Source organism: Excalfactoria chinensis, chromosome 5, assembly GCF_039878825.1.
Source record: "Excalfactoria chinensis isolate bCotChi1 chromosome 5, bCotChi1.hap2, whole genome shotgun sequence".
NCBI lineage: Eukaryota > Metazoa > Chordata > Aves > Galliformes > Phasianidae > Excalfactoria > Excalfactoria chinensis.
The window spans coordinates 14,439,089-14,451,285 of NC_092829.1; the positions used below are offsets into that span (position 1 = coordinate 14,439,089).

At 38.4% G+C, this 12,197-nt stretch overlaps 2 protein-coding genes across 2 annotated transcripts in view; both read right to left on the reverse strand.

Annotated features, from left to right (window-relative positions):
• RIN3 (Ras and Rab interactor 3) overlaps nt 1–559 on the reverse strand; it is a 51,981-nt gene extending 51,422 nt beyond the window's left edge. The window contains exon 1 of the mRNA XM_072338289.1: nt 277–559. Within this exon, the coding sequence (XP_072194390.1) occupies nt 277–323 (47 nt within the window). The 5' untranslated portion in view covers nt 324–559. The remainder of the gene's footprint in view (nt 1–276) is intronic.
• A 3,642-nt stretch (nt 560–4,201) lies between these two features.
• The window catches only part of SLC24A4 (solute carrier family 24 member 4), an 85,491-nt gene continuing 77,495 nt past the window's right edge, over nt 4,202–12,197 (reverse strand). The window contains exons 16-17 of the mRNA XM_072337433.1: nt 11,733–11,798; nt 4,202–10,393 (exon numbers count right to left, since the gene is read on the reverse strand). Of these exons, the coding sequence (XP_072193534.1) occupies nt 10,241–10,393; nt 11,733–11,798 (219 nt within the window). The 3' untranslated portion in view covers nt 4,202–10,240. The remainder of the gene's footprint in view (nt 10,394–11,732; nt 11,799–12,197) is intronic.

A 12,197-nucleotide genomic window follows, 5' to 3' on the forward strand; every position in this document is an offset into this window, starting at 1 on the left:
CCTTTGCCCTAAATGGCAGCTAAAAATCTGTGCTTATTCTACCCTAAATAGTTGAGACTCAAGCTAAATAAAGGCAGTGCTGTTTGTTTTCAGCAGGAACACGTTAGCTAAAGGAAATACTGTATATAACAGCATGAGCATGCCACACCAGTGTGAATGTACAGCTGAGCGCTCCCCAGCCAGCTTGAAAATGCAGTTGAGAGCTCTTTGTTAAGTGGGAAAAGCAAAGCACCGTAGTTATTAGAAACAAACAGTCACGTAAGTTTCAGGACTTACCCTGAGTCATCCCTGGCTCCCTCATCTCCGGCTGATGTTTTCATCATTACAGCAAACTTTAAGACACTTTCTGTTTCACAGTGGCTTTAGAGTTCCTTGGTAAAGAAAGCAATTCCTTTCCATCGCTGAGCAGAACATCCACATCCTTTGGTTTTGTATTGAAGATGATATTTCAAGGGGCAGCAGGGGGAGGATGTTTAAAACCAACTTCAGGCTCTGCAGTATCGGAGGGCAGACGATTAAACAAGCACTGAAATGAAAGCAAACTACCAAGAAGGTCTGATTTTAGCTTCTCTTCTTTCTACTTCCTGTATTTATACGAACGGGGGATTTCAGGAAGAGGCAGTCTTTGGTGGTCAAGGGTGTGTGTGTGTGTGTGCGCGCGCGTGTGTATGTGTGTATTAGAAAGCCATATTTAGTAGTGAAGGCAGGTTAACCTTATTAGAAAGAAGGGCCTGAAGCTGTCAGCTTCTAGTTTGTTTTTCTAACTTAAGTAAATACAGGAGGGTTTGTTTTACAGACTACAGGTATATCAGTAGGCAACAGAGCATGGTGAACTTTGTAAAGGATTTTATAAGGCAGCGAAGTATTAAGTCTCCGTCTGCAAATTCCTGAAGCATGTGTATTTCTATTGCTTGAGTAACTGGAACCAGATGGAGCTTGGAAACCTTTATATTTACACAGGACCTTGGAAAATGAAATGTCTATCACAGGCAGAGGACAGTTATGCAAAGAAGTTAATGCAGAAGGTAATGATAAGGCTGTAAGACCACTAGTAAATGAACAGCTGTCTGTTTGACCTGGAGTTATTTAAGTGCTTGAGTAGTCTGCTGTACTGAAAACCCAACTGAACACAGACCAGCTGTGGAGGCTGTGAGCTGACAGATGTGCTGTCAGACAGGGCTAGTGGCACTTCTGTTAGGCAGCTCTATTATTCAGGAAATATTTGATGTTGGAAGAATGCATAATGGCAAAAAGCAAGGTAGAAATATGAAGCAGAAGCAAAGAAAAGTAATTGCGTGGAACAGAGAAGGAGATGATGGTAACTTGTTTCTCCTTTTATTTTTGGAAGAAATTTCTCAGCTTTCTATTGTCCACTAACTACTTCGCCACATAGCCCATTTTAGAAATGGAAACGTCAGGCAGCTTCCAGTGTATCCGCATGAGAAAAACTAGACTTGTGTAGAACACAGAGCTTGTACTGCTAGCCTGAGTTCAGAGGAACCAGGGCAACCTTGCTGTCATCTAGACTGACTTGTGTAACTCAAGATAAACTTTTCTCAAGGGTTTTTCAGTCAAATCTTGAACTTCTGTTGGCATTAGGAAACCTGTCTTCTAGCTTCTAGAAGGATTTCTCTTAGAAAACCAAACAGTTGGTGTAAATGCTGCACAATGGAAAATTCACAACCCCGCTACAGGTGTCTTACTGTTTAATTATCATAGAATCATAGAATTACCCAGGTTGGAAAAGACCTTGAAGATCATCAAGTCCAACCGCAGCCTAACCATAGTACCCTAACTCTAAAAACCCTCTGCTAAATCATATCCCTGAGCACCACAATCAGATTATCAGATTTCAGACCAGACTTTTTGCCTTCCCAGTCTTAATATTTCTGTTATTGTATCTCATAATATTCTCTAATACTAAATTGATTGGCTGATATTCACTCATCCCTCTCTGCAGCCTTGTCATATTTCATGACTCCGTTAGCCAGAGCACTACTGGTTCTGGGCATGGAGGTCGAAGAAGAAGTACACTCCAAATTTGTTCTCCTGCTTGGCAACCTTGAAATACAACTTTAAAGGTGAGCATGAACCTACTCAGATGGAGTAATCTGGGATTACACAAAGATGCAATCATCCTAGTCAAAGAAATAAGACTCTGCAGATGCACAAGAACAGTTTTTAGCAAATGATGGGCATTTCCAAAGATGCTGTTAGGCAAGAAGTATTATTAAAAACACCCAGGAAAAGAAAAATAAAAGCAAAAATACAGAATACAAAATCCAGTATCATGGTGGTCTTCCAGTTTGACACGATTTGAGAAAAGCTCTTTTTTGGCTTCTTGTAAAAACTTGCACACAATTCATAATGTACAGGTTCAGGAATTTGAAAATTTGAAAACATTTCTGTTAAAGACAATGGGAAAAATTATTGAAAAAGGCTCATTTTTTTTTTTTTCTCACAGTTTTTTTAAAGCATCTCTGCATTATCTTTAAGCATTTCTGTAAAATACATAAAATACAGAAATTAGGATGAATTTTAATGTTATAGATTTTTTTCAGAGCTTTCCTGCGTGTTTTTTCTCAAGGCAGAGATCCAACAGGCTTGGAGTGAGACACTGTGTTGTAGGATCAGGCTGTGGTGCACAGGTACACGAAAGCTACATGACAAAGAAGACAAACACTGCGGAACAACACTTCTCCGAGACATGTCCAAGCCAAACAGGTTTTAGAGAAAGAACTGAATATTTCAATACTTGGAGAATTATTTAGATGTGACATATCCATGAAACTGATTCTTAAGACTAAAGATTGCTGCGATTTCAGTGTGAGCTAGAAGCTGGGGGGAGGGGTAAGTTCTTGTATTTTTTTTAGGGCTGATTCACTCCTTCCATCTTAAATTATACCATTTGGCACAGTGGGGAAGGTTTAAAAATGAGACAAGCCCTTAAGTGCACCTTGGTTATACTGAAGAGCTTTCAGCATATGCACAGATTATGTGACAGTTCTGTTCTCCACACAGTAGGATGCAGTTGCATCACAGTATATTCCTGCAGGAACTGTCATGCCTATTGTGTCACTAATCCATAGATTATGTGCCTTTTATAAAGCCTATTACATAACGGGTCATGATGGGTCATGAGGTCAAATGTACAGGGGATTAAAAGAATGGGTACTTTCTACAGCCAGATTTTGATTCTTGGAAGTTAATTCTGTAGGGAAGAGGGAGTCATTTCCTTAGGAACAGCTAGCCTGGCATATACCAAAGAACAAACCCTTGTACAAAAGTCAAAGGATGCCGGATATTGCTTTTCTCCACAACGACTCTTCTGCAGATACACAAAAACATGGTGGCTAATTACAGGGTTTATAAAGTAACAGGGATTCCAAAAGCACGCAGCATGAAAAATAAGGTCAAACTTTTACTTTTTTTCTCTGTCACTCAGAGAAAATTGACAAAGACTATTAATGGGAAGACTTGCCTAATGAATAGTTAAAAAAATACAGAATATGAGAGTAAGGTAATTCCTTGTTCCTTCTTCAAGGAACTGAATTTAGAAGCTTTCCTTCAACCCAGAAGATACCGCATCAAAGACTGCGCATCTACCCTAGAAGTCATCTGAGATGCTGAGATAGCTGTCTGCCTGTCATTTGGAACAGGCAACCAGGAGTAAGAGGGACTATATTTTTTCTCTGCTACCTCAAGAGCCGAGGTATCTGGGAAGGTGAAATAGCACTATGGGGCTTTTAGACCATGCTTCCATTCACTTTTGTTAGCATTCAGTGCCCAATGGGGACCCGATGGATTCCACTGTACCATGGGGACAAGATTCTGTGATCAGGATGTTTCTGAGACTGCCGTGTTTTGTACTGGATTGGTGTCTCAGTACAGCAGACTCCAATCTCAGCAGATCAAACATTTCTAGTCCCAAAAGGGCAAACCTTGCATTTTGAAATTGCTGCGGATCAAACTGATAGACTCAACTCACCCCAAAATATTGGCTTGATCCAAGCGGTACTCCCTTGAATAGATGAAAATGTGGGCCTTCCGTCTTTCAGATCAGCAGAGTCCAGGTTTCAGCAAGAAAGTGCATGCACATATCCTAGCTTGGTCCTGAAATTTTAGATTTTCAACAGTAAATAAGAGAATGTTCCACACGTTCTCCTCGTCTGAGAAAAATACAGCAAGCACTCCAGTAGTTCTTATATAATTTATTGATAGTGTACATATGTTAATAACATAGTGCATTACAATACTGACTGCTAGACTCTTTTATAAATGCCTATTTAACTATTTATTTTTAACTTTCCACAACAAAAATAATCAAATATCATGCCAACGTTTTGTAACAAATTATCACATTAAATCCGTATGGATTTCATGACATATTCATCTGTACAAAGGACCCCATATACACAGAGCATTCACAGTGCATAAGGTCACGGTCATTGAAAAAATAAATAACATGATAAATAGAATTTTGTTATTTACAGTTTACAAACTCATCCCTTTCTGTTTTCAAAGTAAGCAGTTCTAGAAAGTTTTAACAATATTTAAAGAGGTACTGCACCACCTAAGGGTGCGCTGCAAATGGCTGTAAGTGTGAAGCACAGGGAAGTTTAAAAGGTTCAGAAGTTACTTTAGCAGTCACAAATGATTTCAAATACCTGCTTGCAATGGAGGTCAAAGCAGGTGCCAAATTCTGCTCTCAGTTCCACTGATGAAAATTCGTGCCAACTACCAGGACAGTAATGAGAGCTGGCATCAGACCCAAGAACATGAAGGCAAGAATTTGGTCATAACTTCACGGCAGAGCTTCAGCTATTTGGAACACTGATGCTGCTGGGGAAGCAGATTGAGTGTTCTTTGTGTACCCAACTGGCATATGAATGAAGGCAATCATCTTTTCTGCAAAATCCTCTGAAAAGAAGCATCACCATCTTTCCAGAGACTTTACCTGTCTGGTTTTGATATATTCTGATAACATTTAGATTTTGTCACAATTCCCTATTGCTATAAATCAACCTTTATATTTGTTTTTCAAGTTTACCAAGATCATCTCAATGACAAGACAGCAACAATCACAAACATTCTTTGTGCAATTAAAAAAACCCAAAAAGAAAACAAAAAAGGAATTAAATTCAAACTGGTAACTCTTGTAGGAAAATATCCAAGCGACCTTAATTTCTTATACTCTTTATTTCAGAAGTTTACTGTATGTCAGAAGTACGGTAGGAAGCAGAACATGTGATGTACAAACTGCCACAATCATTACACATCTCAGCCTGTGGGGGAGCTACACGTATTTCAGATTTCAGGAGTGGGATGAAGGATCTCACAGCTTTCTCAGGGGAGAAAATAGGAGGACCTCACACGTGGGGAAAGAAAACGCACGCTCAATTTATTTGCATTGAGGTTTTTCAATCTGCGCACATTAGGTCAGGAATTGGAAAGCAGGTGTCAGCTGAACAACATTCATTCACCTGTGTAACCATCATATAAATCTCATCACTCAAAAGACTGAAAAATCTAGAATTCAAAGAAACATAAAGGAAAATACGTAGCGAATGTCTGAGGTGCAGAGCTTTTCTTGTGGGCGCTTAAACACAAAGGACTGAAGGATCTGAGCCTTGCAATGATAGAATATTATGTCCAAAGGTGATGCATTTCAATACTTGAAAAAAAGACTCTTTGGTTTCACCTGGCTATGAGTGTTACTTTAGTGTCTGTTTCATATTACATTAGGTCTGATCTTTCCTTGGCATGGATAATCAGGCAGCATTTATTCAGCTTAAAGCACTCTACCAAAAAGGAAAATCTAACAGTGGTACACAAATAAATGACATTACAATTGCAAGAAATCCAAACATGGAAGACACCCAAACTCAAGTGGGATTTGTGCAACTAGAGCAAACACACAATAAAATCAAGTCTGTATAATTAAAGCACAGTCACAAAGGAAATCAAACAATAGAGTCTTCCCTATAATTGCTGTATAAGTATCAGACTTGGAAAGACCTTTGCCATTTGTTTACACATTAGAGGAATGTTTACTAATATAATCTAAACCCAGAAACTAATGATGTGTTAGTCACAGCTGCAGCAAGCATACCATAAAATAGAATTGGCACGCCGATGACTGAGCCAGGAGAAAGATGGCTGATTGCCATACGTGTTGGGAAGACTTAAGGTATTCAGCTAGGCTGGACTTCAGTCTACAGCAGATCATCAAACAGTCACTTTGAGATAACCATAAGTGTAGCTTTTTAGATTTAGGCATATAGATCCCTAGCCTGAAATATTTGAGCAATATTTTCCATGTATCAGTGGGACTCGGAGTACCAAATCTGAACTTTTGTGATGCACCTTTATAATGCAGTACAAGAGTTATGGTCTACACGGAATACACACACTCCTGAATTCAATGTCCACACTCCCACACAGTCACTATAGATAGGTTTGCACTCTGTGGGTCTGTGTGGGACTGTACTACTCCAGTGGAACTGTAGCAGCGAAGAGCTGCTAGAAACTCTGCTTGGCCAGCTGTAATTCAGTTTTGATGCTACTTGTACACCAGGAAAGGCGTGCTATTTTGAAATCTATGGGATAAGGAACCAGTTCTCTCATTCACAAGTGGAAATCCCAAGTGGTGTCAGCAGAGCAGAAGTCCACAGATTCTGGCCAAACCTTTCAACTTGAGTGAGAAGTAAAAATTGTAGACTACGAAACAAACAACACATGAAAAGATCTGAGTGTGACAGGAAGCCCAAAATCATGCTCAGCTGTCATCAATCCAGCAAGGCACTTAAATATATGCTTAGTTTTAAGCGTGGAATCAATCCTAATGAAGTTAAGCTTTGCTGGATAAGGGCTATCTCTTTCTGCACTGTTTCACTCTTCAGCGCTAGTAGGCTGGCAATTTTCAAATCACATCCACAAGCTTTCTTTTCACTCCTGAACTGAATATTAACTTACACAACATTGTGACATACATTCCAAACTCAGACAGCTAACTTTTGCAATGGTTAGTAAAACAAAATGGCTACAAAATTTTCCAAACCCAACCTGAACAGATGCAATATAGAACTGCAGAAACTTCAGAGAGCCAAGTGCAAATCATTCCTTTTCATCATTGGAAAATGGCAAAATTTGTAGTAGTTTCCTGACACAAGCAAATTATTTTCTGTACACATGAAAGGCACTAATCCACTATTACTCAGCAATATTCTCCTGAATTACTGACACATTCTGAAGTGGGTATCTGACATACAGCAATTTGTCAGTTAGGTCTTTCTCAGTCCATTCAGTTTATCTGCATGGCTTGCCTATAATTACCTTCTTCATTTATTTTAGCATATTGGTAATGACTACATGGGGATCCTAACTACTTCATATGATCATGTGTCATCAAGGCCCTGATACAGCATCTAATAATTCTTTGGCAAACAACATATCCCTGGTCACAATATTGTGTCAGAGGAGAATCCTACTAAAGTTATTTATAATGATAAGCATGGCATGATATCTGTCTCATAAAAGAAGATGCATATGAGACTGCCTCAGAAAATGCAGCACAACAATTCAGTATAAATTGTCCTGAAGTTGGTCTGTGTTTTAGGGAGGGCTGCAGAATGACAGGACTGGCTATGCAATTTAAGGTCAATATTATTTTCCATGACTGCATCTTCCTACAGCAGAACACTCTTGTTTTTCGGAGCAGGTGATATTCAATTTAGGAAAAATTATTTTAAATAACGCCTCAGGGACTCATGGCATTAACAAACACAATTTCATGCATTTTTGAGCTGGGGATCAGCTGCTATGAACAAATCGGTGCCCTTAGTCTTTTAAAGTTACCTGGCTCAGAAATATGAAGATACAGTACAATCTGCTAGATCTGGCACTGTGAACATCGATGCCCTCATCACCGTCAACTCAGCTGATCACTAAGCGGGCATTCAAAACTAGATTTTGGAACTACAGTTAAGTAGTGTAAATACATCTGAGTTGCCCAAACTGTGCACAGAAGAGCAAACATTTGCTTGTAGGTAACTAGTTCTCCAAGCCCAGCCTCTACCTCTGCTCCTTTCAGGCTCAAATCTAAGCCATCACGAGAGAATCAGAAGCATACCATCCTTCTGAAAAATAGGAGAGAAGACAGTAAGAATAGAGAGGGATGCTCCTACAGTGGTGCACTTTCATAACCTTTCTGCGGCAGAAGACTCAAGGATGAAAATGAACCTCTTCAGCTTTGCAGAAATGTCTTGAATGCCAGGAAATAAGGACATCTACATACCTGAGGACAAATGTGTTTACTGTCTTGCTTGACTATTCAATAAAACATCTTAATAATGCTGTACTTATTTCCATCTTAGGTCTAGCTAGTTTAACTACACAACTACCTAATTAAGGTGAAAAACCCTAACTGGGCACTAATACTGAAACCTATTACAAAGTACAAAGTAAATAACAAATATGCTGCTCCTTTTCCTGTAGGATTTCATTAAAATAATCCAATTCCTTAAAAAGCTCAACAGCAGAATTCACTCTTTAATTTGTATCAAAATAATTTTTTAATAGCCTTAATTGTAAACACATTGCCTGGTGTAAACAGTCCTACACGTGAGCTTGTTGAGCTCAATTATTTAATCAGGTCTGCTGAGACAATGAACTTTTAATTTAGTTCTTATTCACTAAGGTTCTTTAGTATGTTCTCAGTGACACAGTAATGGGAAGTTTTACATATAGTCTTAAGTGCAAAACATTAATATATTTTAAAATGTATCAACTCTTAGTTGATAGATTTGGTTTATAAACATTAAAAAAAATTTAAAAATCTATGTATAAAGTTAACTGTGCTTCTTTAGAAGATCTTTCATTCATATACATCTTTAAAGTTTAGTAGCAATGCAAAATATGCACACTACCTTGGTGATTTGCAGTCTTATGACTACTACAACATGGAATGCTATCCATTTTTTTTAATAGTCTGGGCCAGATCCTGCTGTCATTTACATCAGTAATTCCCTATATCAGGTTTATGCTGGTGGACAGGATACCAAAATCTGGCTTCTACTTGGGCTTGACAAGAAGTATACTGTATTTCAAATTTATATACAATCAAATCAAGGACCGTGGTCTCTTGATAGACTCCTTTGTCTATTTTATCTGCATTACTGAGTGTCAGACACCCATCTTCATTAAGCTTCTGGAAATATATAAAGAATGGAGAATGTATCAGCTTCTTGACTAATGAAGTAAGCTTACCTCCCTCAATAATCACATTAAATTAAAACATAACCAAGGTGGGTTTTGTTGTCCGACAATCTGGGTTATGTCTGGATACTATTCTCAACTGACAGCAATAATTGATAGCTACTCAGCACCCAGTTGATTTTATTTTCTTCTAAACTTACAAATGAGCTTACGAGGGCCAAAGAAAAATGTGTGTCATGGTGTAATATTCCACCAATTTTTGTTTATATTTACATATACAGCATTACTCATTAATGATAAAACATATTTTTCAAGTATGAATTTCTGCATGTAATCTCTTCTTCAATATGCAGATAGTCAAACTTACAGTGTGCATCATCAGAAGTGATACAACATAAAACCATTTCCTCTTCTCTCTCTGCCACAATGTCCATCTTCTTTGAAAAGAATGATAAATATTCAACACTGTCATCAAAAACTGTCACTGCAGTTTCTCTATAAGCAGAGCACTTGAAGGGGGAAATGATGTCCTCAACAGTGCATGCCTGATATGTGCCTTAGACCTTCTGGTCCTGTAGTTGAGATATTTTGACAAAGCCAAGAAAAGTTCTGAACTTGCCTCCTTTCCTTCCATGGAAAGTAAGTGTCAAAAGCAAAAGAACTATATTTTTCTCCAGTCTTCTTGTTAACCTTGTTGGTAGTGTTTGATTGTCTGCAAAAGGAGAATGAAATCATCAATGGAAAGTCCCATAAATGGGCACATTTGAGAGTACTGCGTAAGGTCCACACAGCTTCATGACGGAGCAGCAATATCCAAAGAGGAGTTAAATGCTTTGGTTGCCTTGAGCTAGCATGTTACAAGAAAGGTATGCTTTCCTTCCACATAGGTAAAAGTGCCTGGTAGCTGATGAAGCAGGAATGACACTCAAATTACTGATGGAAAGAAGGTAGAAACGTGAACTGTCTCCTGTCATTGACAGCACAGGTAATCAGAAGAATCGCAGTCTCTCTCCTTGACAGTTACTTAAAGTCCTTCTCGGCACATAGGGAGATTGACAAAGGTGAAGACATTAAACTCTATCAATATAGAGAAACACAGGAAAACAGCATAAAGAAACAACACGTAGATGCCTAATTTCTTGTCAAGTTTCCATTTATTTACATGGATCCCAAACACCTGCAAGCAAACAAAAGTGTCAGTTAATTAAGCCTCTAAGGAGATTTCTGGAAACAATTATAAGCTAAAAACGACAACGATCTCTTGAATTAGAGATCCTGGACCAAGATAAAAATATATTCTTGGTATTTTACAGGTTTTAAAAAGGCAAAATACTTTTACTAGGGGGAATTACAAGCTATGAGCAGTAAAGCAATTTAATGAAGGCTTCTATTTTCAATGGTGCTATAAGTCTCTGAACTGTTACTCTCCACTGGTTTTTGCTATGGGAGGGTCTGGGGAATCAGTGTATCCAGTAGAACAAATGAGACACTAGATGGTTTGAAGTCAGATGATATGGCTGCAAAGATTCTTCTCAAAAAACCCTGAGTTACTACCACAGTAACATCTGCATAATCCTCCCATGTATCCAAAAGTGCTGGTTACCAATATTCATGCAGTACTATCAGATACAAATGTCTAAAGAATGCTGTTTCACAGGCACCGTGCAGTATGGCAGAACTAGAGATAGGACAATTAAAGAACAGTCTCCCACAGCTTGTAGTGGCAGATGCACAAGGAAGTTAGTGGCAAAGTGAACAGATCTGGACATTCTATCATTTGAGTCATGCGCAGGTGATGTGAAGTTTTCTAAAATCTAGCCATGCAACAGTGTAGCATTTCCAGTGATGATTCCCTCATCTATAAGGGTCTTCACAGGCAGTGAAAGACATTAGTGTAAGTGGGTATTTTTATACCTTTGGGATTTGATTCTTTCCACAGATGGCTCTCTGGGAGTCAGCAGGATCCCAGTACCCTAAGTACCAGCAAAACTGACTTTTGAAGTAGAACTATTGTTTCACCTTAACAAGTCTGCCTTATAAGAGTGGTACTTAACATGCCTATTCAAAGTACTAAGGTTCGCAGCCCCCAGAGAACTAGTCTTTGTTAAGGCTAGGGTGAATTGTTAGTCTAGGCTGGTTTGAAAACTGGAGATGCAAGAATGAAAAGAAGGATATCTGGGCCTTCCCCAGCACAGACCACAGAAAGACCTAGGGTATGCAGCTGGACAAAGAACCAAAGGAATATTACTTGATCACATAATGTCAATACAGTCACTGAAATCAAAGGGATCTACACACTTCTAGCATCTCTTCTGCACCAAATGTCACATTTCAGTCCTAATCTAATCCTAGTCTAATCATGGTATTATAAGAACAGTACTTAAAAAGAATCAATACTTTGGGGATGATGAGTACTTTCAGTTTTTCCTTCTAGAATACGTGAGGTAGATACCTGGTAATTATTTTGCAATCAGAATAGTCTGAAGAGTCACATTCAGAAATACACAAATACTTACAGTCAGTGCCACCGATCCTAGTAAAAGTGCAACTGAATAGACCAGTCCTTTACTGTTTATCTTAACCTGTGTGAATTAAACAGAGAAGAAACCTTTAAATCACCCAGAATATAAACACCATGTTTTAGAGATCAGAAATCAATTTACTGATTTATGGTAGTCCACCTTCTGCCTCAAACTGTGACTGACTTGTTCTTTTAAACTATGCAAACCCACAACAGATTTATAATGCAGAATGGGAAGGTTGAGGATTTAAGGCAAATGTGTAAGGAATCCCACTTCTCAAAAAAGAAAATAGCATGTATAATGGATTTCAAGTTAAAAGATCCTCATGAAAGAAAAAGATGTTATTTTCATCTTACAAAAATACTAAGGTATTATTATTAAGGTACAGGGAGACAGATAAGCTTGAAGGTGTGCGGTGAGAAAATGACAGTGCCAGGAACAGATATCTGTGGCCCTATT